Genomic DNA, 25,702 nt, shown 5'->3' on the forward strand with positions numbered 1-25,702 from the left:
TATGATGTTTTCCTTCACAGATGAATTGATATGAAAAATGTTATTGTCACAATACACATGAATTTTACTTTCCACAGTATCATTTTTCACATGTATTCACCTGTGGATACACTTCATAGAGGAAAAGTAGAGGGAAAATGTTTAAATCAGACCCAGACTTCCTTCTGTGAAAACCTCTGGTGAGTGCTGGATTATTTTCTTATAGTCCAGTTAATGGTGGACTTTGGCTGGGCACATATGGATTCAGAATTCCACCTCAGGCACAAGGACACTGATGCTTTGTGAATTTTGTAAAACGTCCCCCTAGTAAAAATTTGTGGAGCACAAAATAAAAGTGACATCTGGCACACTTGTCAGTTTTTTAAAAAAATTAACTTTCAAAAAACTTCCCTTTTTTGCAGTTTCACACTTGATTTGAAACTCAAGGTCACTGCAGTGTCATTAGTACTCTAGTTTGCCACAGTGTTTGCATTCATGTTTGAAGGTACATTGGGAATTTCACCAAGCAACATATTGTTGTGAGCTTTCCAAATAAATGTTCAGCTTCAAATTCTTGGATCCTTTTTTGCACTGATGCGGGTATGGAACACCATGGATTCTTTATGAATTCAGGAGCCTAAGAACCAGACAAAACCATCTGAAATGTTTCTAAGTGTCTCATTAAAAACAATAACCTCACAGTTAGAAATCACAGGAGTCTAGAGAGCGGGGTGGGAAAGTCAGTTTGTTTCCTTCCATTCTGGGAAGGGAGCGAGTTACAATCTGTCATCAACAATTACCATTTAAGACTGCTTCTTTGTCAAAAGGGTGTGTTTAGGATTGTGGTAGAAAGATTAATCATACAGAAATCGTTCACATTTTACTCAAGCTAATTCTTTGTCTTAAATTTAATATTTTGGGCTGCAGAATATACAATTATGATGTTTCTGATTTTAATTACTAATTTGAAGGATGATATATTCAACTAGCTCTCTTCCCGTCTGCTCATACCAAGGATGGAGCAGAATAATTTCAACAAGGATCTACCCACCCTTGAATATGTGACAAGCCTCTCAAGATTTGTGGATTATAAGGCAATTTTTTTCCTTTACAAAGCTAACTGCTCAAGACTTCCTTTACTAAATATAAAAGAGATGTTTCCAGAGCAAAGTATGTATAAAAACTGGAGAAGCTGAACATGAATGGAATTGTAAAACAAGCAAGATAATACTGTATACTTTACACAAAAGGCTGAAGATCACCGTAATAAACTTGTAAGAACAAAAAGGAGTCGCCGCCAGTCTTTATACAGTGCAATCCAAGTCAGAGTTAGACCCTTCTAAATCTATTGACTTCAAATGACTTAGAATGTGCTGACAGCCCCTGAAATTTCATTTTGATCCTTCAATGGTTAAAAATAAAATAGCAACCATGTAGAAATGATCTAATGAACAATTAAGTAAGGTCTCATAGCCTTTACATTAAAGCCATAAACTCCTCAAAGATGGTAACCTGCTGCCAGGGGGATGAAATTCATTCCTTAGTATTAAAAATTCGAATGTACATGCAGGAACAACAATCTAATATCTCATCTGGGCCCTTTACCTTCCCTTAAAAAGACACTGGGCAATATCCTATCCTATCAGTGGAGTTGTCCTCTTCACTCCACACACACTACAACCCACATGTCTGTTACTTCATGTGATTTTGAGACCAGGGAATAATCTTTCTACGGATCAGAAGGGACTATAGTAACAACTGGAAAAATTGGAAGATTAGGTTTTCCATGTATGGCATTGTAAGATACTACTCACTATTGTTAGCCCCTTTTATACATATCTTCTTCATAAACTATTGATATACACACAAACACAGTTTATTTATTCAAAGTACTATTAGACAAGATCAAAGATCTATGTGGGTTATATGGACAAGTACCATTTTGGATCATTCAGATGATATTCTTCATATTTATTACATCTGTATCCAAGGAACTTATAGTAGCATATATGCAGTTTTCCTATCTTACTGTCATAACCATCTTGAAAGCTAGATGGGTTTGGCTGAGGCCAGCCAATGAACTCCACAGTTTAACAGGGATTTGGACATGGGTTTTCCATGCCCACATTTAACACAACAGCTACCACATCACATGGGCACAGGACAGCATTTCCTTCCTTGATTACTCCTTTGCCCTGCAACAAGCCAAAGAAAGAACTGAATTCCTCACTCTTACCTCCAAATACTTGCACCATCAGAGAGTAACATCCCTGTGAAAGGAACAAACTATTTAGGTTTACTCTTTAGTTTTGTCACTGGCAAGTCCTATCCTGATCCTGTATCTCACAGTACAACACTTAGAATTACACAGTAAGTTTTATTACAAATAGTGACAAGTTAGAAATCAATTAGTTTTATTATGTGATGTATGTTTCCAATTTAAACAATGTAGCATTTTAATGGCTGCACAACCTCAAACAAGTATGTGTCTTGTAGTGCAAGGCTGGCACTAAAGTTGAATTACATAATGAATTAAAAAACACTTCCTGCAACATTATTTGCTGAAATTGGTTGAAAGTGTAACACATCAGCCATTACCTAAAGTAATAGCCAATTTGGGGGGTCAGGTGGGGGCTAGCAAGTATAATTAATGGTTTATAGCCATCTCTAGTTAATTTTTTAAAATTAAATAACGTGTTTGAAAAACCTTCTGCCACTAAGCTGCCATCCATAACTGCAAGGCTGAAATTACTTATAGAAGCCATAAAGCAATCTGGGTTTTGGCAACTGGTGGTTTGAAAATTAGAAACAACAAAATTCAAGAAGGAATGAAAACAGTCCAGATGTGCTGCAACGGTGGCTGAATAAGTACCATTTTCCAAGTTATGATTTAAAGTGATCCATGAAGATAGAGGGAAAGGGAGTGGGTTAATGAAGCACAATAAAACTGGAGTATGTTAGATTAATGAGACAGTCATTACAATCAAAAGGTGGAGTTATATGAACATTGGCTCTTACTTGACTTACTGAAATTAAATACAATACTTTGTACAATATGTTAAATTCAAATTCACACCAGACTCTAGGGGAGAAGGTTTGGGGGTGGGGGGAGAATCCTAGAGAATATTTCATGTTGTCAGTGGCTTTTGCAACATTCAATTGGAGAACTTTAGTTGCCATATATTATAATGGTATTTTAGCTATAAAAGTAGTTTTCCAGTCAATGTTCTTTGCCTTTCAGTGAGACAAACTGTTTTTCTTTCCTCTAAATGAGCACAATAAAATGGGTAAGCTGTCTGGGGTGAAAAAAAGAGCAGACAAACTGGTGGTATAAAGCTCAATAGAAAAATGTGATACAGACAAAAGTAGATCTAAAGCATGTTTACAGTATACAGTGCCATTTATTCTACAGGTCAGCCTACAAAGAAAGTGTTTCTTCCCATCACTATAATCATTAGAGGGTGTTCAGTTTCAAACCTGCTCTGACTTCACCAGTGAGCCTTTTAAAAAAGTAACAAAGAGAGGAAACTGAACATACAAAAAACTGTTGCAAAAATCCTGTATCACAGAGAATATACATTTCACAAATATTCTGACATTTATGGCCCAATCCAGCCATCATTACAGAGGTGAGATCAATGGTATTAAGTGCATTATGTTATTCATCCAGATAAGGGCAGTGGGATCATGGTTTACCATCATAACTGGACTGCTAAAGTGCTCTGTGAGTGACCCAGTAGGGCCAGCACCTGGGCTTTCCTGTTCACTTTAATGCAGGGATCTGCTGTGCCTGCATCACACCTTCTGTGAGTACATGGCTGCCCCGCCACTGAAACAAATTGGGAAACCTTTATAGGTGGGGGGGGGGGAGCTACAACCTCTTGTCCTGCAACAGTTCAGCCAACCACATTTCATCTATTTTTAGCCTCTTCCATTGCTCATCCATCTGACATTCTTGAAATTTTAAAGCTACTTTGATGTATCACATTTTTTAAAAAATAAACATGACATAGATAAGAGCCCTTTTTTAAAAAAAAAATTGTGTTGGGGTCTTGGGAAATAAATAGAAAATGCAGATGTGCATAAAATGTTTCAATCAATTTCAGTACACTTAGAAATAGTTATGAGAACAATTGAACTGATTTCTCATCCAGCTAAAACATATTCAGATAAAGGAGATGATGGCACACACCATTAAAAAAAATACAACCTATATCTTGAGTGTGGCGTTGTGCTTTAAAGTACCCAGAATCTTTTTTCTGAAGGATGCTAAAGATCACCTGCCCATATTCCTTCCAATTATATACTTTTTTGTTTGAAGAAGCAAGTCCTTTATTGGTAATAATTTAAGCTATCACTTGCTTGGCACCTGCTTCAGATCAATAGCACATAGTTAAGTGGATGAAAAGGCTAAATGTGATTGTCATTTGCAATGCATGGTTGTGTCCCCCCACCCCCTCAGGCTTTTAGAGCATCTTTTTTGGAATACTAAATTCAGGTTCAGGTAGATAGTTGCTGTGCATTCAGAGCATTTTGTTCAACATTAAAGATATGTCATTTTTAAGGCCAAAACACAAGGATAAGTTATTGTAAAAACTAACATGAAACCTGCAATTTTACAGATTCCATTGCTAGTGGCCATACATCTTTGACGGCAAAGCTACATTGGTTGTAGCACCATAAAAATCAATAAATATTAACCTTTTTTCTGACACTTTCTGCACAGATGCTTTATCAATTGCTGTCAGGTGATAGAACAGTTGGTGGTATACTGTATTTTTCAACTAAGAATCTATAACAAACTTAAAAATCAATGTAGATTAACAAGTCTTTTAATTCAAAAATTACCAGTGGACTTTCAGTTGCCATGAAATTGAGTAAAATAAAACAGCAAAAGTAATAATGTATCACAGAAATCCACTATAGATGCCTCCAGCAATGGGGAAAATTGTACTATTTCAAAGAAACCTGACCAAGCTTTTGAAATGAAAAGATATTTGAGATGATTAAAGCTGTGTTAAATGTAAATTCTTACATGTATGGTAGAACGTAAGTGTAAATTCATATGCACAAATTGTGAATCTGACTTGCTAAGGACAGATATGTATGTAATTTTCTTCCCAAGCAGGGATGTAGGTTGCAGGCAATTTTAGAGGGGGTATTTTGGTTGGCAATATTTGGAGCCATTGTTAGTTTTTGCTGCTGGGTTTTTATTTGAATGAGGAAGCGTCATTCGTTTTGATTTACTGTTGGGAGGAGCAAACATGTTTCAAATAAAAAAGAGCAAGAGTACTATAGCACCTATAAGATTAACAAAATTTGTAGTAGGGTATGAGCTTTCATGAGTCACAGCTCACTTCTTCAAATACCCACCTAAAGATACACTTATACACATATCTGAAGAATTGTTTTGTGTATGTTTTAAATTTCAAACAGTAAACCACTTTCACGCATGGGAAAGTTAGGTTATAAGTATTTCAGCAGACAGACACAGATAAATTTATAGCAACCATCATTGATTTCAGTTGACCTTACATTCAAGAAAATGTACATCAGACTCCCGTCCAAGTTCTCTACAACAATTGCAACAGACTGGCAACTAGGGTTGGCAACTACCAGGTGGTGGCTAGAGATCTTTTGGAATTACAACTGATCTCCAGGCGATCAGTTCATCTAGAGAAAATGGCTGCCTTGGAAGGTGGACTCTATGGCATTATAACCAGCTGAGTTCCCTCCCCGCTCCTAACCCCACCCTCCCCAAGCTCCACCTCCAAAATCTCCAGTAATTTCCCAGCCTGCAGCTGGCAATCCTACTGGTAACCCATTGACAAAGCCCTGCCAGTAAAGAAGCACCTAGACCAGTCATATGTCAAGTATTTGTGGCAAGTTTAAACAAAGATTCATGAGTATTTGATTAGTCTCTATTTATATGGCTCTGATTCTTTCCATTTAAAACAATATGGATTAAAATGTAGTTTACCACACTTCCAAGAATTCTGTTTTCACTGATGACTTTCTCATATGGTAGATGTGTCCTAGTGCTTATTTGCCAGGACTTTTGATGGGTATGAAAGGCATGTATCTTTTAAAGGGGGGAGGAAGCGATTTCATCTCGATTCTTACTTTAGAATATTTAAAATCATTTTGTAAGCTGCCTTGAACTATGTGGAAAGGAGGGGAAGGAAGGAAGGAAGGAAGGAAGGAATGGTGTTCTTCCACAGCTGCTTGTTTGTGTAAACTTGGTGGAATGTTCTCCTGGCAATGACTTATCCATCCTTTACTTACAGAATGATTGGGATGTTTTCAAGGAACCAGTCCTTGTACTTTCTAATTGTGGCACAATTATTATCTTTCTTATGTTATAGGAAAAGTAAGGAAACAGCATTCCATCTTCATAGCTCTGAGACAATTTGGCCAGATAACAAACCAGTAAACAAATAAAATATATTTAGTCAAGTGATTCTATGTAACCTGCTGGACTTGCTCTGGTTTCCCCATGCATTTGCAGTGGAAGAGACAACAAGGATGCTTCCGTGTCTGCACAAGAACATAAATGGTAATGTTCACTTCGCTTTAGTCAACAAGATAGTCAGTCCAAACCATTGCACAATCTGAATTAGAGGCCCTATATACACATAACACTTCTTAAGTGAACATGATTACTAAACCATTGAATTTTAAAGGATTAAAAGTGACTAAACACAAGAGGAGATTCTACATTTAATCCCTCCCAATTCAATTTCTGACTCTAAGGAATACTATATAACAAAGTATAAAAATGTTAGATGTTAAGACTTTACCAATAACTGCTTTTAAAAACATGATGTTATGGCAGTGGCAGCTAAACTCAAATAAAAGCTTAATTATCATATTCTCTGAAATTTGACTGAAGTGTAGAATATGGTCACATTTGTCATTTGTCTCAATACCTACTGTTTTACTGCTATTATTGAAATCGAAATGCTTTATTCTATAGGTTAGTATCAGGAACAATCCAATATCTTCTTAGGACATTATGATGTTCTCCAGTTCAATTTACATTTTTTTCAAATTATATTTTCTATTTTTCCAGGTAACAAATTAGGAAGGTACAATTTAGATTTGGAAATATTTGGCATTCACTGAATAATACCATTTTTGAAATATTCTAAATATTCTGGAATATTATTTTTATAATTATAGATATTCCAAATATTTGGATAATTACAGATATTTGAAACCCTACTGACTCCTAGAGAAAGCAGACTGGACTGCCTGGGAAATAAAGTAAACATATTCCTTTGACAACCAAACACTAACGTTGGTGGGGCAGGGAGCTGAGTGTCCCCTGATTGGTATTGTTGTCGGGGTGGGTGGAGGTGAAAAGAAAGCCTATGATTGATGACTTGTCTGCACTTATGGAATCAAAAACCTGGCACAGAAAACAAAAAGTCATTTCACAGTAACCTTTTCCAAATGAAAGGAGGCATAGCTGCTTCATAATCTCCCTGCTGTCCTTTGATAATTGCAGTTGATTAATACTCTACCTGCTGAAACAGTACACTCTGTGTACTGGGGTAGTTGCATACCTTTCCACCTTCTTGCCATAGTGCTACATTTAAGCAGCTAGAATGCTACATTTTATTTATTTATTTATTATTTAAAACATTTATATGCCACCTTTCCACCTAAACACAGTCCCCAAGGAGGCAAACATCAGGCATTAAATATTTAAAACATTAAAACTATATTAAAAATATATAAATATTTAACAATACAATAAAAACTTATAGACATATAAATACAACCAGGGAGTAGGGCCAATAAGACTTTACTGGGGATATGCCAAATGGAAAAAAAGTCTTCACTCGCTGGCGGAAGACAATGACAAAGGGAGAGAGGTAAATCTCTTTGGGGAGGGCATTCCAAAGTTTCTGTGTCATGACTAAGAAGGTCCTTTCTTGGGTTGCCACCTGTCTAGCCACAGATGGTGAGGGCATCTGAGTGAATGGCTGGTTCATATGGGAAAAGACAGTCCTTAATGTATGATGGTCCCAAGCTGTGTAGGGCTTTAAAGTTCAGTACTATCACCTTGAATTGGGCCCAGAAGTTAATTGGGAGCCAGTGCAGGTGGAACAAGACTGAAAAGATATGGTATTGGTGACCCACTCAAGTCACCATTCTTGCTGCAGCATACTGTACCAACTGTAGCTTCTGAAAAGTCTTCAAGGGTAGCACCACATAGAGTGCCCTGCAGTAATCTAATCAAGACGTTATCAGGGCATGTACCACAGCAACAAGATCTTTCCCGCCCAGGAATGACCTCCGCTGGCTCCTCAGCTGGAGCTGGTGAAAGTCACTCTGAAAACTGTGGGTGAAAATCTTTGCACATGCAGAAATGCCAGTTTGGATCCAAGCTACTAGTCAGGCTATGTATCTTCCAATTCAAGATTGCCATGCAAAAGAATGCTCTTTTATTTCGTTTTTTGAAAATACTGACTTTCCACCTTTGTTACAATTAAACACCTGCATATTCTAAAAGCTTCTAATAATTCTGCAATGAGGATCCAAAGCTTTAACTATATTAAAAAGTCACAGATGTCTTTAAACAATCAGTTCTGCAAGGCAAAATAAATATTCAAGTGATACTGCGCATGAGATAAAGATACACACAAAGAAAATGGAAGGCTACATTTTTCTATTGTCTTATGTCTACTTTTCTATAACATATGTATCACTGAACTTTAACAACAGCTGACAAGGTTTCTATGATCACTGTATTTTGAAAAAAATATAACCATAACGTAGCATTTCAGAATTTTTGCTTGAGTGGGTGTATGTAAGAGTGAACAGCTGAACAAACTTCACCTAGTCTTGAGAGCTGCCAAGTTAAACTTTGTGCTGTGTGATGGGTAATTGAAAGAAGATGCTCAGTGTAAAATACTAAAATATTTGTTTTTGTTGAGAATAACAAAAATGAACTGTTAAGGCCAAATGCTATAGTTAACAATAGTATTTAATTGTGCCCACCTTTTGTTCCCTTTCAAAGTGGAGAATGATACTAATGTTGGCTGTATTTAATAACCATATTTCAGAATTTTCCAGAAATTACGTTTCTGAAAAATAAAGATATCCTATCACTTTCACCTCTTCCTAAAATTTGTCATAGAGTAGATTTACGCTCATTTAAACTAGGCAGTTTTCTACTCTCTCTCTCCCAGCACAATGCTGATTGGATGGGCATATGTATTTAGGGATGATATCACATAATAATGGCTTTCTGATTAATAGATGAGAGATAACTCATATGGTGACTTTTCAACATTTTTGTAACCTGTATAAATTATGCAAATCATGCTGGACAGCTATCGGTCCATTTGATTTGAGTCTGGAACCCAGGAGAGTCCTGGGAGACCCAGGACTCTGAAGAAGCCCTTCTGCTCTGAAGTTCACTGGAGCTGGATCTTGCTGAATCCTGCACTGTCGCTGCACTACAGAAATCATTCATTGCATGAATTGCTTTGTCCACACAGGAAAATCCAATAATGAATGAGTTCTAGATCCAAACAGTGGCCATTTTCACACTACTTACTTGCTTCCGGAACATCGTGAAATGTAGCGCAAAAAACGCGGAAGATAACGTCTTCTCATGAGAGTTTTGCGCGACGTCGCACAAAACTCTCGCAAGAAGGCGCTATCTTCCACAGTTTTTGCACTACGTTTCGCGATGTTCTGGAAACAAGTAAGTAATGTGAAAACAGCCAATAGCACAATATCTGATGTTATATAGTCAGAGTGACTTTGAGCAAGTCACTCTTTTAGCTTGACCTAATACACAGGGTTGCTGTTAGATTACAAAGAGTATGGAGACCATGAAACCTATCCTTAGCATCTTTGAAGAAGGAGGGGTTATAAATTTAATAATAGTTTTAAAAAGCATTCTTTTTTTAGTCAGGCAATGGGCAAGAAATTATGCAAAGCCAATGTAAATGTCACCCTTGATCTGTTGTAAATCATACTTAGCCATATGAGATTTCTCTAGCCATTGTCCACACATTTCAAGTATATCTCCACAGTGGGACTAGGTTTTATAACACTGGATTGAGACTATGGTTCTGAGCATGTTTTGATTTTTGGATAAGAGCATTCAGATAATAAATCATAAGGCAACTAAAGTGATAATCTGAACGCCAATAAAATACTCAGAAGTTTTAAAACAGTATGCTTATAATTATTTCCTTGCATCTGTGGAGGGCACAGGACTGGTGATGCAACAAAAATGGTAAACGTGTTGCCATGTTTTCAGATTTATTGCTTTAGCCAGCTCACCTTTTAAAATAATGCAATCATTATTTTGCATGGAATCTTTTATCATGAAAAAGGAGAACTTTACTTAAAATATTGATAAAAACATTGGTTTGGGATATTGCCAGTAATTAAGTGCTAAATGCTTTCAAAACCTCTCTGGTATACCAATAACCTAGTGTCAACTGAAGCTAAAATGAGATAATGTGTGTTTTAGGTGGGTAACCATGTTGGTCTGCAGCAGAACAGCTGTGGCACCTTACAGACCAAGATGAATTCAAGGTGTGAGCTTTTGAAAGTCAGAGCTCCCTTTTTCAGATACAAGAAAAGGGAGAGAAGGAAGCTCTGCCTCTTGAAAGCTCATTCCCTGAAATCTTAGGTCTCTAAGGTGCCACTGGACTCAAATCCTAATTTTGTGTGTGGTCTTCTATTCTCATTGTATTACACAACATTTACTATTTGTGGATATACTGCAAGTTTACTGTAAACTAACAGTAGTTTCACTCATATTAAGCAAAATCTCCAATGGATATAATGAGGTTGTCAAGTGTGGGGCTTCTATGAATCCCATTTTCTTGAATTCAAACTACAATCAAACTGTTTTTTTGAAGGGATATTTTTAAAATTCATTTAGAGTATAATTGCAGGTCCTATTTGCTAATGTAACAATTCTTTCTAAAAAATTAAGCCCAGGGAAATGCTTTTTATGCTTCTGCCTAGTAAGTGGGTCAGCATTTTCCTCCCTTATATTACTTAATGCCTCAAGTGGCAGTTATTTAAGGTGGTACAATATATATTCATACAATAAAATTTAAATAGAAAACTACATTGTTATCTGCCTATGCAATTCTACCTTTGGCATTGTTAACATATAGCTTATATTTCTTCTTTGTTTTCACATTTCTGTAATACCAGTCTATTACTGCTCTTACCCGGATAGTCCAGGCTAGACATGGGCACGATCCAAAAAAAATTCCGATCTAGCTGTTCGTGGATCTGGGCTGCCGCCGAACTCAGGTAGCCGATTCTAACCGATCAAGTCTTGTTTCTGGTCTGGAATCGGGAATCGGGGAGGCCAAAGCGGGAGGGCGCCCCTCTGTTTCCAGCGATATAGAAACGGTGGTTGGTGGCAGCGGCCGCCAGGCAGGTGGAGGAGGCGATGAGCCGCCTCCCCTCAGGGAGGGAGGGGACATTCACACACACACACACACACACTTAGAGTAGAGGGGGGGAGTTTTTAACCCAGCAACGAGCTGCCTCCCCTCAGGGAGGGGACATTCCCAGGGCCGTATCTACGGTTGCCAGCACCCAGGGCAACTGTAGTCAGGCTCATGTGTGTGTGTGTGCGCGCGCTCCTGGGTCGCCCCCCCCTGCCCACGCAGCAAGCCGGCTGTCCCGGTGCGCTGTGGAGCTGGCAGCAGCGCGAGTGGCTTGGAGGCTGCCTGCACCGTTCACCTGCCCCGCAAGACAAGGGGCGGCCAGCTTGCCCACACGCCCCTTGTCCTGGGGAAAGACGAACGGCACGAGCGGCCTCCCAGCCACCCGCACTGCCTTTTGCCTTTCCCCAGGACAAGGGGCGGCCGGCTTGCCCACGCGCCCCTTGTCCTGGGGAAAGACGAACGGCACGGGCGGCCTCCCAGCCACCTGCGCTGCCTTTTGCTTTTCCCGCAAGCCGGCCGCCCCTTGTCCTGGGGAAAGGCGAACGGCACAGGCGGCCTCCCAGCCTCCCGCGCTGCCTTTTGCCTTTCCTTTGTGCCCATGGCTTCAGAACACACCCTTCCCCCTCCCTCCCCTGGGTTGCTTCTCCGTGGTTGGAAGGAAGCCTGCTAATCAAGGAAAGCTGGGCTTCCATTCGTGTTTCGAGGGTGACAGAAGGAGGGCAAACACAGCTCATTCCCCTGACTCCGTTGCCCCGGAAATAAATTACTGGTGCCAGAGTGTCTGCAATTCCGAACAGAAACTGACCCATCTGATCAAGTCCCGAACAAGCAAACTCCCGACCACTGGATCGGATGCCGTGGATGGAACCGATTAGCTGAGTCACGATGGCACAAATGCCAAAATCGGGGGTTTTTTGAAATCGTAATTCAGATCGGGCCCATCTCTAGTCCAGGCAAGCCCAATATCATCAGATCTTGGAAGCTAAGAACTGTTGCCCTTGGTTAGTCATTGGATGGTTGACCTCCAAAGAAGACCAGAGTTGCAGAGGCAGGCAATGGCAAACCACTTCTGTTAGTCAAACCCCAGAAGGGATTGCCATAAGTCAGGTATAACTTGACAGCACTCTCCACCACCACCAGTCTATTACTTAACTTCTCACATGTCTAATTCTATTGATTGTGCTAACTTTCATTGTGTAATCCATCTTGTTTCTCATTGAGAAAGGTGGCCTATCAATAATGTATATTAATTAATTAAATAAACTAATATGAATCAGCACAAATACACAAGATGTCTGTCTATCTGCTTATCTGTTGAAGTACTTATACTCCACCTTTCTCATACATGAAAGTGGTTTACTAATTGAAATTTAAAACATACGCAAAACAAGTAAACCCTAAAATGTGCCCCTAAAATTGCCTGCAAACTACATCCCATTATAGCCCTATTAAAGGCTTCCTTGGGTATGTCAAGTTAGTAAAATAGTTCTCTGGGTTATGGCCATGTTCAGGAAACAGAGAATTGGTCACAGCATGATGCAATTGGGCAGTGTTTCCAGCAGGCATGGTTTCTTCCTAAATTAGGCAATGTGCTCTGTATGTAGATTTCACTGTGGTCACATTTCTATCAAATTATATGGAAATCTATATTGTAATTATAAGTGATATTGTTATTTTTCATCAAACTTTCTATGACATACTAATCACACATGCATGATTGAATATCCAAGAACAGCAATGATGCAATGACAAGCCTGCTGTTTTCAATCCCTTTCACATTCCATTCTGCAGCAGCCTCTATGAACAAGGACCATCAGGATAAAGTAATAGTTAGGGCTAAGAATCTATTCAGTGCTGTTACTTAACACAAATGACAGTATTGCCATGCAAAAAATTATGTTGAGTACTTTCCATAACTCTTCCATATTTTCCATCTCCAGGGCTGAAACCTTCAGGTGACAGTTCCCAGAGGAAAGTTATTGCCAGGTGGTAGTGTGCTTCACGGAACAGTTAACACTTATATCGTCTTATGTACAGATGAAAACAATAAGCTATATGCAGTTTAATTCTTCTGTGAAATACATGTGATCGATATTTGTGCCATGAAACCTAGCATCTTTCTTTAGAAACAGAAAAACATTTATGAAAAGTTTTTATTTCAAGCACATGCTAAAATTACTATTGTGCACAAGATAGGGGAAAAGTTCTGTCAATCAATATGACAAGCAACTGAAAGAGTGACACTAATAGCTATTACTAGAGTGAAAATGTTTGAAGTAGAGCTGCTGCTTTATAAAGCACACAAGCTGTCAAAAAAAACTATTTTATCTAGTTTGGTACCCAAGCTCCTGTAGTAGCCAGTAGGGGTGTGTGCTTTGGGTTTCCAATTCAGGTAATATACCTGAATTAGACCCAATCTGTAAAGATTCAGGATTCCCGAATCGGAGCCAGCATGCTGGCCCAGATTTGGAAATCCCAAATCAAAGCTTCCCGAAGGATTTGGATTGCTTTGGGAAGCTTCAGAGCCCGAGTTTAAATGGCCCTTTCCCTGCCTCTTGCAAGCAGCAGGTCCCTTTAAACTTCAGCTGGCAGGCAGGGGGGATCCCCCCACCTGACAGCTGAAGTTTAAAGGGCCCCTTTCCTGCCGCTTGCAAGCAGCAGTGCCCTTTAACAACCCCCCCAAACCACAGCCCCCAGCCCAACCCCCACTTACTTTGGCCCTGCTGCAGCAGTGGTGGATGCAGCAGTGGCTCCGGTCTTCCCAGCTGCCCAGCAGGCTGCTGAGGCCATGGAGGCAGTGGGACGGTGGTGGCAGTGGTGGCTCCGGCCTTCCGTACCGCCTTGTGGGGCCGTGCACCACTAGATTCGGCCTTCCCAGGCCACTGTGGCAGCCATTTGAGGAGCACGAAGGGCCGGAGGAGGTGGCTCCAGCCCTCCACGCTGCCCTGTGAGCTGCTGCTGGCCCAAAGGAGGTGGAGCAGTGGCAGTGGCTCTGGCCCTCCCTGCCGCTCTGCAGGGCCACACAGGCCAAGGAGGCAGTGGCACAGCAGCGGCTCTGGCAGCTCCGGCCTTCCCCGCCTGGCCAGGTAAGTGGAGTGGAGTGGATGAAGGGGCTAAGTGGGGGGGGGGGGTGACAGGGTGTGGGGGTGAGGGTGAGGGTGCTGGGAGAAAGCCTCCCCCCGGAATCAGTTTGGTATGCTTTGAATCTTTATAGAGCATACCAAAGTGATTCAAATACCCTGGGTATTCCTGAATTTTTTTCCGAATATTTTCGGGGTGCACACCCCTAGTAGCCAGTAGCCATTTTCAGTATTTATCCTAACAATGGCCTCTTCCTCAAGCTTGACTTTACTGCAGGTTTTCTGTGTGTTTGGCCCACACAGATTGGATCTGCTTATTCATTGGTTCAGGCCCCCATAAAGCTCTGATTATTTAATTCTGCACTTGAAGAAGTTGAACCAAAGTTGAACCAAATTTCCACTCCTTGTTTTTATTTCTGTACTAGATAAATGCCCCATTTCTGTTGCAGGCTTTATGGGGGAAGACAACAGACACGTTTAGTGGTTTTGTCAGCATGGGTTTTGTTGTTTTGCACATGCATTGCAACGTTGTAATGTTTAGATGTTAGATGGGGCTGTTATTCTGGATGGAAACTTTAAAATATTAAGTGGGATTCAGAGCTCTTTGCAGAGTTTTTATGTTAGCCATTGCAACCCTTAATTTTTTTTTGGTTAAAATAGCAACATAGCAACATTTTTGTTTTTGTTTTAATTAAAAACTAGAAAACCAATACGTATCCTAATAGCTTCTTATGTTATGAGAAGAGGACTTACTCCCAGGGTAAGCTGTCAAGGTTAGTTAAATTAAGACACTTTTTAAAAAAAAGGATTATGGCTGAGAGTGGTGGAAAAAGAAAGGGAAGGAATGGGTATAGTTACACATTGCTGTTCAAGCAATCAGGATTCAGGGGAATACAGGGGAGGGTGAAAGGCTTACTCTGAAGAAAGTTTCTGTACTGCAAAAAAGCCATCTTTATTTTGATGTAAAAATAAACATTGGGCTATGTGCTCAGGGAGAAATGCTGCAGAAAACCCAGGGAAAGACCATTTCTGCATTGGATGCAGGCTTTCACCAGGCAGAAGGCAAAAAAGTCTGGGAAGTAGTTTGGAGAGTGGGGTATTTTGACCATGAGTGAAATCAAGAGAAGAGAAATCAAAGCAGTATGGGGCCAGAATCAGTAAAAAAGGCCCACAGAGAAAAGGCCAATGACATGCTATTAACCTTTTTTTGTTTTAGGATTACAAAAAAACATTTAAGTGTACAAATGTATGGAGTAGGAACAAAAATGTGTGGTATAGGAATAGAAAACTGACAGGGAAGTTTCAAACAAAAAAACTGAAATTTGCACAAGAATGAGATCCCATATCCATTCTTTAGCAACTTTGAGTAAGGTTATGAAATACATTATTATTTCATTGAACTAAGGACATTTCCATCAATTAACAGGCAGAATACGATTTTATCTTTTCCAAATAAAGATAATTTGGATGAGATGAAAATAACCTGGTCAGTGAAAAATCTGTATTTCATATTTCCCATTTTCTGTTTCTGATTCATACTGAGCACAATTCTACCTCAACTATGCACACAAGTCTTAGCAGACTTACAGTGCAATCCTAAGCAGAGTTACTCCAGTCTATGCCCATTGTTTTCAATGGGTTTAGACTGGCGTAACTCTGCTTAGGATTCCACTGTTAAACTCAACCAGCCAATTTTTTACTTATAAAACCAATGGATGTTTGGCAGGAAGTAAGGCCAGGGAAATTGATGCAAAAATTAAACAAATTTCTGCGAGAACTAAATAGCAATGGTTTAGGTTATGAAATTTTGTTTTTTACTTGACATTCGAAGGCTGCAGCTTCCACTTGATAACACAGTCATACTACGATAAAGATCACATAATAGATCACGCTATAACTTTTAGCAATCATTTCCCACCCCCTTTACTAATTTGATGAATGTATCTGTCAAGAAGGATAAAGATCACAATTTTATTTGGGTTTAACTACTTGAACTTTCAGGATTCTGTTCATGAATATTGCAGCTGTTAACAGCTGATAGGATCACAGTTTGTCCCATTTTGATGATGTAATCATATGGATATGTGTGCCTTTATAGTCTTGATTCATGCGGGCTGTGCATACTGGAAAAGAAATTTATGTGAGACAAAAAAGAGTTGTGACCTTAAGAGTGTCAGTTTAGTAAAAATGTTTGCCTAAAATTTATCAGAGTTTGCCAGAAACAATAAACTGCACAAAGTTGGAATAAAGATATGGTGCCAAAGTAAAAGAGAAAGGATAGAGGTCTGACTTAGTAATCGGTGATTAACTGATCTACCTTCCCTGGAATTTCTGATTCCAACAGCTGGAATGTCAATGTTCATGGCATTATGCAGTTTGTAGACAAATTTTACTGTACAAGTAGCTGGAAAACTATTTCAGGAAAATATATGCTGTAGGACAATATCCTATCAAATAAATTTTTTAAACAAGTTTGATTATTTTTATAATGAAACACAAATTACCTAGGAGAATATTAGTTATTGCTGCTTCTTTGGCACTCCATGTTGGTTAAGCACTTTCTGCAACATTTAGGAGCAATATTCTATTGTATATACAAACATACAAAGGTATATTTCTAAACCCTACATATTTACATATATAAGTCCTATATAGATAACATCACTTATGTAAAGTAGTCACAGGGAAGTCTGCCAGGAAGCAACATTCTATAACCTGGAAATCCTGATCCTTAATTCTAGCTTTGTTGGGAATACTTTTCAGTAATCATCACATGAGAATGAGAAGGACTCTATGAAAGCCCATATATACGTTTTATTTTGCTTAACTGTACGTTTTATTTTGTTTAACTGTTACAGAGCTTACATCTAGCTCTGGAAACAGGTTCTGGGGCCACGTCCTGCCTCAGACTGAGCCTTGAATGCATGTGCAAATAATGTAAATGCATTTATTATACACATACGTGTGCACGCATGTGTGCACATGCATACGCATGCTGTGAATACCCTTTCTTCATCAATATCTAACTCTCTAAAAGTAAAATTACCATATGTAATTCAGTTCATAGTGGAATGTCTCTGTCTAGCAAACAAATTACTAATAGAATAATAAGGCAGATTGGAAACCATATCAAAACGTCCCTTTTTCTTAGCCGGATTCAAGCATATCATACTAAACACTGTTTTCTTAACAACGGCCATTTTTAAGTGCCTGTTTTGGAAAGATGAAGAATCTGACAACAACAACAACAACATCAAATGTTCTTACCAGCATGCAGGTAAGCTAGGTCAGGGTTTTCAATATCGGGATGCAGTTCTTTCAGGTGATTGCGAAATTCCACTGGGATGTTGGTACCATATTCACACTTCGGGCAGTTATACATCTTCACTCCTTCATGTTTGCCTGTGTGTAGGATATGTTTGCGGATATTTTCAGCACAGTTGGACCTAAAATGCATAAAGAAATAATTAAGTCAGATTATACATGCACACATATGATGTAGAATTAAATATTGCTGTAAAATGTTAGGCTCCCCACAGTTCTATGACTGGCACTGAAATGTATGAACAAGCTAAGAAAGCTATAACTTAGGGCCTTGATTTAAATCGAGGGGCCTTTAAATATTAAAAAGTATCAAAATTTCTATTTCTGGTAATGCTATGGGGCTTATTAACACAGTTTAGGGCCTCAACAGATCTTAATCCAGTCCTGCCTACAGTCTTTTAAACACATACACAAAGGTGAAATATAAAGCATTCCATGCATGTTATGCTCACAGAGTCCTGCTAAAGGCCTTTGCAATGAAGCTCTGCACTGACCTCTTCAAGCAGGCCATTCCACAGAGTGGGGGCCATGAGAGAATGTGTGTATATTGGCAGCCGCCGATTTTGCCCATACGTAGGGTGCTATCAGCAGAAGGCCCTGTTCAGATGAGTGAAGTGGCTGTGGCAGGGAGAAAGGCAGATACAGACATAAGGGACCAAGGCCATAAAGGGCCTTGTAAGTGATAGCCAAAACTTTGAATTGAGCCCGATAACTGAAGAGCAGCCAATGGAATGACTGCAGGATGGGAGTAATACGCATGCTCTGTCTACTTCCTGATAACAATCAAGCTGCAGCATTCTGCACTATCTGAAGTCTCTGAGTTGATGTTGAGGGGAGACCAATGGAGAGTGTATTATGGTCTAGTCATGTTACCATGGTATAAATTCAGGTTGCCAGATCAATTGTGTGAAGTTAGGGGCCATCTTCCAGTCTAGTCTGAGTTGGAAGAAAGCCATGGATCACTGAAAAGACAAATAACTGGGTTCTAGACCCAATCAAGCCTAAATTCTCCCTAGAATCTAAAAATTACTAAATTGAGGCTATCATATTTTGGTCACATCATGGGAAGATAAGACTCACTGGAAAAGAAAATAATGCTAGGAAAAATTGAAGGCAGCAAGAAAAAAGGAAGACACATCATGAGACGGATGGACTAAATAAAAGAAGCTGCGGCTTTCAGTTTGCAGGACCTAAGCAAGACTCTTAATGATAGGACATTTTGGAGATTGTTAATTCTCAAGCAACGAAGCCTGTTGTGGGGGGAAATGCAACAGGCTCTAGAAAGGGGAGGGCGGGCAGGCAGGCATTCCTTCCTTCTCCATCACCGATTCTGGCTGGATGAAGGCGGGGGGTGGGGCGGGCATGGCCACCTTCTCTGCACCTGAACATGGCCAAGTGAAGGCTGGTGGCCATTGCCACCTAATCTGCACCTGATCCCGGCTGTGTGAATGGGGGTCGGGCATTGCCTCCTGCTCCACTCCTGATCCCAGCTGGGTGAAACTGGGAGTGGGCATTGCTGTCTGCTCTGCACCTGATCCCAGCCTGGGCTTCCCACTCTGGTGCTCTCTCTGGAGGTCTGGCTGCCGTATCTGGGCTTCCCTCCACAGCAGCACCCTCTGGTGGCACAGCAGGGTAGGAAGTGAGTTCTCTTGAATATGCTTAGCCTTTTCTATAATAGGATAGGGTCACCATAAGTCAGAAGCAACTTGATGCCATATGATATAACACATAATATCAATGTAATATGATAATGTGATCATGGCAGTTATACACTTGTATACCACTGACTTCAACAGACACAGAAAGTTGTCATTCTTTTTAGGATTGCACTATAAGATTACTAGACCCAGTTAGCAAATGGGCTGCTGTACTTACTGACTAGATTTTTCAAGTTGGCTTCAAGGGGACATTTCAGAGAAACAACCATCCAGATTACAGTAGCATGGATCAGTATAGTTAGATTGGCTTAGTCCTGGAAGGGACTATTTTCAGAATAAGCACTTCTAGCAACATGCTTTTCCATCAGGATCCAATACTACCCTCAGAGTCCTGACAGAGTCAAAAGAAACACTATCTGTAGTTTACGAACAGTCCCTTCCAACACTTACCAACTAGTATTACTTCTATCCTGTCTGGTTTCAGTTGTAGCTTGTTTTTCCCTAGCAAGTTGGTTACAACATTCATATCAAGATCATGTCCTCAATAAATGGGGTTTCAGTAAAAGTAAAATGTTCATTTTAAATCTCCTTTCTGGCTTTGATCCAAAGTTCTGAATGCAGTCCAGTGTTTACTTGAATCTCATGATTGTTTTTTTCCTTTTCCTTAACTGAGCAGTTTTTAGCATGCAGAAGAATGCATGTACAAAGGTGCCTCCTTTCACTTTCCATTCAATCAGATGTGAGTAGCTATTGTGCACAGAGGACCTTAAGTAAGAGCATGACAGGGAGTGACTGTGCAAAGAGCTCCTGAAACCAGTTATATTTTGAAGGTTTATGGCATGGAGGAACATATTATAAGTAAGCTACATTTTTTCTTTGCTCTGAGCAATTTCACTTGTCAACAAAAACTCAGTGTGTAAATGAATACAATTTATAATATTTAGGAAAAATTATCAAGGCATTCATATGGAAAACCATGTAATTAAAAAAAACCCTAACAAAAACAGAATCGCAATAGAATTGAAGGCATATCTGATGGTCTAGAAGCTTTAACAGCATTCTAGAATCTAGACATTTTAAATAGGTCTTTGCTAAAAGGAAAAAAGTTCCCTAAAATATCTACAGGAGGTGGGTCTATTAAATGCAGGAGTTCGGTGCTGTCCTGCAGGAGGTAATCATATCAAGTTGATATCTGCCTTATGGTGCCTGTCTAAGTTTGCCTTCTGTCATAGACATCTGCTATATAATAACTCACTACCTAAACATCAGAGAAGACACCTATCATATTCATTATAATTAAAAGGATCTGCTGGTCTTCCATTCTCTCATGCATCTTTGTATCATGACTCACAGCTATGCGGAAAATGAATACTTTTTAGTAACAGTTTTATAAGCGATACTTAAATGAAAACAGAAAATCACAAGGGTTGTTTCTAGAACTGTATTTTAAGAGATCATTTATTAAGCCAGTGAAAATGAATGAGTGCCAGGAAATCAAATGACTCCAAGACTTTCATAGGCTTATATTTAAATCACGGTCCCGTGCTTCTTCAAACCTTCCTCCCAAAGCTAATTTTGATATAGCGTAACACAATAGAGTTCTACTATTATATATTCAAATATCCTTACATTTGGAGTTGTCAGTTTTTTGTCCCCCGACTGTTCTTATTATCTGTTTTCTGAGACAACAATTTACTAGAATGGCTATAAGACTGCTTATAAATGGCACTGCTAGCACCGGTCTTTTTTCCCCATCAAAATTGGGAACTGGCTCCAAACACTGATATTGGGCTCCGCCAGTAGTGAAGCAAAAGTAAGACATCTTCCTTTTCAGAAATGTTAGTGATTCAACATTATCTTTATGTGTAAATAGACAGGAAGTGTTTCTAAGTAGCATAGTGTACATGGGGGAGGAATCCTGAATAAGGAGGCAAGTCCTGCAAAAGTTTGGCCAATTTTTTAAAGAATAGCCCTGTTGGATCAGACCAAAAGCCCATCTATTCCAGCTAGCTCCCACCCTAATGCCCACGCCAAACCCATGAGTATGAAGCTGACAACCCTCCATCGCTGTTGCATCAAAGGAATGGGATTTCAGAGGCATACTGCCTCTGAATATGGGGATATCGTTTAAGCATCACCTGACTTCAGGAACTGGCCTACTTGTCTTTTTAAATCACCAAAATTATTGACCGTTATGTCATATTATGGTGGCAAATTCTTAAAAATTTCAACTTCAATGAGTGATAGCAATTCTTTGGCTATAAGACAGACAGAGAGAGAGAGAGAGAGAGAGAGAGAGAGAGAGAGAGAGAGAGAGAGAGAGAGAGAGAAGATCTTACTATCAATTTTCACCACACCATGCACCATTTTAAAAACCTGTACTCCCTCCCCCAGTTAACTTTGTCTTTTCTTCTGTGGGCAGAGTAAAATCAAATTTATATGGCATAATACAAACTTCTGAAAAGTGACACTACTAGCAAAGACTGCAGAAGTTCTACACTTGCAAGAAGCTCCTCACATTGTCCATTGCGGTAGAGTTCATTAAAAAAAAGGTAGATCTGCTTTGATGATGCAGTGCCAGCTGTGGTAGTGGAATTCTGAGAATCACTGTTAATTAAGAATTCTTTCCATCTTATTGTAGTCAGTCACAAAAGCCCAATGCTGAATTATATCCTGGTATTTATACCTCTTAGACCTCATTCCACGCATCCCCCCCCCTCCATTTGTTGATCCTGAACGCACAGGGAATTCAGCATTCTACTAGTTATTCAGAACAGACTACCACCATCCCAGGATCTGTTACCAAGCTAAATGAGTTAGCTCTGTCATGCTTTCAGGCTATCATAGGTATAATCTCTGGAAGGGACTCAAGTATGGTCTACAGGCACATGTTGCACCAACGTTGCTGAAGCAAAATTCATTCTGATCAGTGCCTGGATAACAAATGTCCTAGGAACACTATACACTCTATATTGAATTCTATCATAGAAAATAGGCAGGATACAAATGTAAAGAATCAATGAATACATAAATGTAAAAGAGAACTTCTACTATGTTCAAATCAACATTGAGTTCACCTTCAGAATGGAACACAATAGAGTTATAAATAGGCCCTGAGGTGCTTGTTCTTCTTCCTTTCTGTCTTTAAAGTGGCCTTAGTCATTGGACGCACTGTATTAAGCACGATAGGTGCTAAGATACTAATCTGGTTCCAAGATGACTATCTAAGACAACTAATACTGTGAGGATGAAGACCCAAAGTGCTGAGGTTAAGATGAACAGAAGGTATAGTGTTGGAAAGTTCTCCCATTACAATGCAAGTGCATATGTAGCCTATCAAGACAATGAACAAGGATGTACATGTATGCTTACAGCAAATCTACAGAAGTTCCTTAGTTGAAGAGCCTCCAACTTGAAGCAGGTCTTTGACAAGAGACTTACTGATGCACTTTAGGTCCAAAATACCCTTACAGTATAATCCTGAGGCCCACCGGGCCGCTGGTGGCCATGCACCCGCTTAATTGTGAGCCCGCTAATCAGCTCCCTAAGGACTTTGGTAGGACACCTGTGCCAGTGGTCAAGCCTGGCAAGGCACAGACAGGATAGAATGCTCCCCAGTTGTCCTAGCAATGCTGGCAGAATTCACTAATTGCAGGGCGCCTGCGGTTGACAGTGACATGAGTAGTAGCAAAAGGTATAGCCAGTTTGCGGGCTGGGCAACATTTGCCATTGCCAGCGGCCAATGCTTTCCCCCTGCCCTGTAGAAGCGGGTGCACAGGGCAGAAAGACCCCTGCAATTGGGCTTGCCACACCCCAACACAGGTGCCTTCCTTGAGAGCCCCGCCACATGGGAGGGGGGGGTAACACTGAAGGTGCTGACAGGGTGCCTGCCCACCCACTCGCTCAGCCCTCATTCTTGACAAGGGCCAGGCTGGCAGCTGAAGTACTGCTAGCTTGCCGCTCCAAGAAACATGCTCCCCCTCCTTGAAAAGGAAGACCAGCGGGTCGCACCTGCAGACCCAGGGACCCAGGATCAGCTCCCCAAGTCTTGGAGAGGCAGCTACTTAGAGCCTTTAGAGGGGTGGGATCTAAAATGAAAGACAAGAATGACCGTTGGAAACAATGGGAGAGGCTGGAAGGCCCATTGGACATTATGGGAGCCACGAATGACCACTGAAATACATCACTGCATAGAAAAGATGGGATGAGAATGTGGGGTGGACCCCGAGAGCTGTGATCTGGTGCTGGGATGAAGGCGCCCAGAATGGAACGACACCCTCCAGGACAAGAGCCATCATCCCACCCTCAGCACAAGATCCCTGAAGTTGATCCCTGCCTCTGCAAATAGTAAAAGAGAGTGTAATCTGGCCTTGCAGGGGAGGAGCCCCAGAGATCCCAGGATGTTGCCACCCATCCACCCACACACACCAGAGTTGTAGTTCGACACAGACTTTATTGAATTGCCAGAAGTGAAGAGGATGTCTGGATGTGCGTTGCCACACACATGTTGCCACTCCTGGGGCTGGTTTTAATGGCAGTCAAGAAGGATTACTGAGGGCCATGCTCCTCAGCCTCTCTGACAGGTTGCAACCTGCCTGAAAGGGAAATGGAGACATGGGTGGCAACATGCCTGGTATCGTGCAAGCCATAGCCAGGTCTGCCACATCCTGGGAGAGTGTCCATGGCTGGGAGCAGTAGGCAGCTCCCTTGCCACCAGATGGTGGATGACCCTGTGGCAAAAAAGTGCTCCTTGCCTGCATCTGGATGTTCCACTGATATGTAGCTGCTTGGAGCTCCAATCCTGGCATTTGCCATCACAGGGAAGTTATGAGAACAAGCACCCAGTCACCCTGAACCACAGCCGCTCTCTCGCCTATGCCTGAGATGTAGCCTGGTCAAGGGAGTCTGAACAGAACCCCAACACGGGCTACTGGAAGCCCTCCCAAACAGCTGTGTTGAGTGTGGCTTCCTGGGCAACTGCCTGCCATGGCAGGCATGGGCCACGTCGGATCATGGGCAGGGGCCATGCTCCCCCCCCCCAGTGAGCCTCAACTGCAGAGGCCAGTGCTTGGGGGTGGGTGGGTGAGGGGAGAGTGGAGGCTAGTGTGGATGAGCAAGTTTAGTTTAGTTTATTGGACTTATAGACCCACAAGCAGGCTCAGGATGGGTCACAACAACACAAATCTATAATACAATGAATGGATAAAAGCTTAAAAGCATACAATAAATATGAATAAAATACAAACAGCAGCCATCTCCCCAGCTCCTTCTTACCTGTCACTGCACCCTTACCCCTCCCTGAGCCAAGACTCAGGAGATGGGTAACTTGCATAGGAACTCAGGTGATAGTTGTCAGTCAGACATTCTGGACGTGGCTCTCCTCCCATATGTGAGTGCAAGGCAAGCCTCGAATTTTGCAAAATCCCCCCACCCATGCACTCTTGCTCTGCCACCGAGAGCTGAATGGGTGTGGGGAAGGGGCTCAGCTGCCATAAAAGGTTGAGTGGATGCGCCACCAGGCCACTTGGGTGAGGCCGAGCATGGGGGAGGCAGTCAACTTTCCCCATATAATGGGAGCTTATGAGCTATGCTGTTGTTTTCCTTGACGTAACTTGCCACTGCTGCTGGGAGCATTTCCAGGCCCAAAATGGCTTAAGGAGCCAACTAATTTTCACCCCACCTCCTAGCCCACCCCGTGACACACTGGTGCAGGGACTTATGCTGGAGTTACACCCATGCCCAACCACCGCTTGTAAGCTTTTATCCATTCATTGTATTATAGATTTGTGTTGTGACCCACCCTGAGCCTGCTTGTGGGGGGTTACACCAGCATAAATTCAGGACATGCTGGTGTAACTCCTGCGGGATAATTCCTGGTTGACTCCCTAAGTGCTTTAGCCTCTCCCTCCCCCAGGATCACACTATAAATCCCTCAGTATATGTTTAAGTCAATGAAAAAAAATGATAATATTCTATTCTGTCTTAGACTGTAAATTTCTCTATGGCCAACTCTGTAGAATATGATCAGTTGCAGGAGTTTTTTTGATAGGGTTCTTCATCCTTGCTGTAGCAGGAATGCGGTCTTTTATATGGAAAAAAACCCATTGTTTCTTCCTCCTGTTGAATAGTTTCTTTTGGAAAACTGAAATTTTACCATGGAACACCTTCCACTGATGTTAGGTTGTTCTCTCCCATAACATTATATAAAGTGACCTGA

The 25,702-nt window shown here is 40.8% G+C and overlaps 1 protein-coding gene across 1 annotated transcript in view; it reads right to left on the reverse strand.

Annotated features, from left to right (window-relative positions):
* ZNF407 (zinc finger protein 407) overlaps positions 1 to 25,702 on the reverse strand; it is a 527,028-nt gene that overhangs the window by 114,709 nt on the left and 386,617 nt on the right. Inside the window, exon 7 of the mRNA XM_054985255.1 lies at positions 17,771 to 17,949. Coding sequence (XP_054841230.1) covers positions 17,771 to 17,949 — 179 coding nt within the window. The remainder of the gene's footprint in view (positions 1 to 17,770; positions 17,950 to 25,702) is intronic.

The sequence above is a fragment of the Eublepharis macularius genome, chromosome 7 (assembly GCF_028583425.1).
Source record: "Eublepharis macularius isolate TG4126 chromosome 7, MPM_Emac_v1.0, whole genome shotgun sequence".
Classification (NCBI taxonomy): domain Eukaryota; kingdom Metazoa; phylum Chordata; class Lepidosauria; order Squamata; family Eublepharidae; genus Eublepharis; species Eublepharis macularius.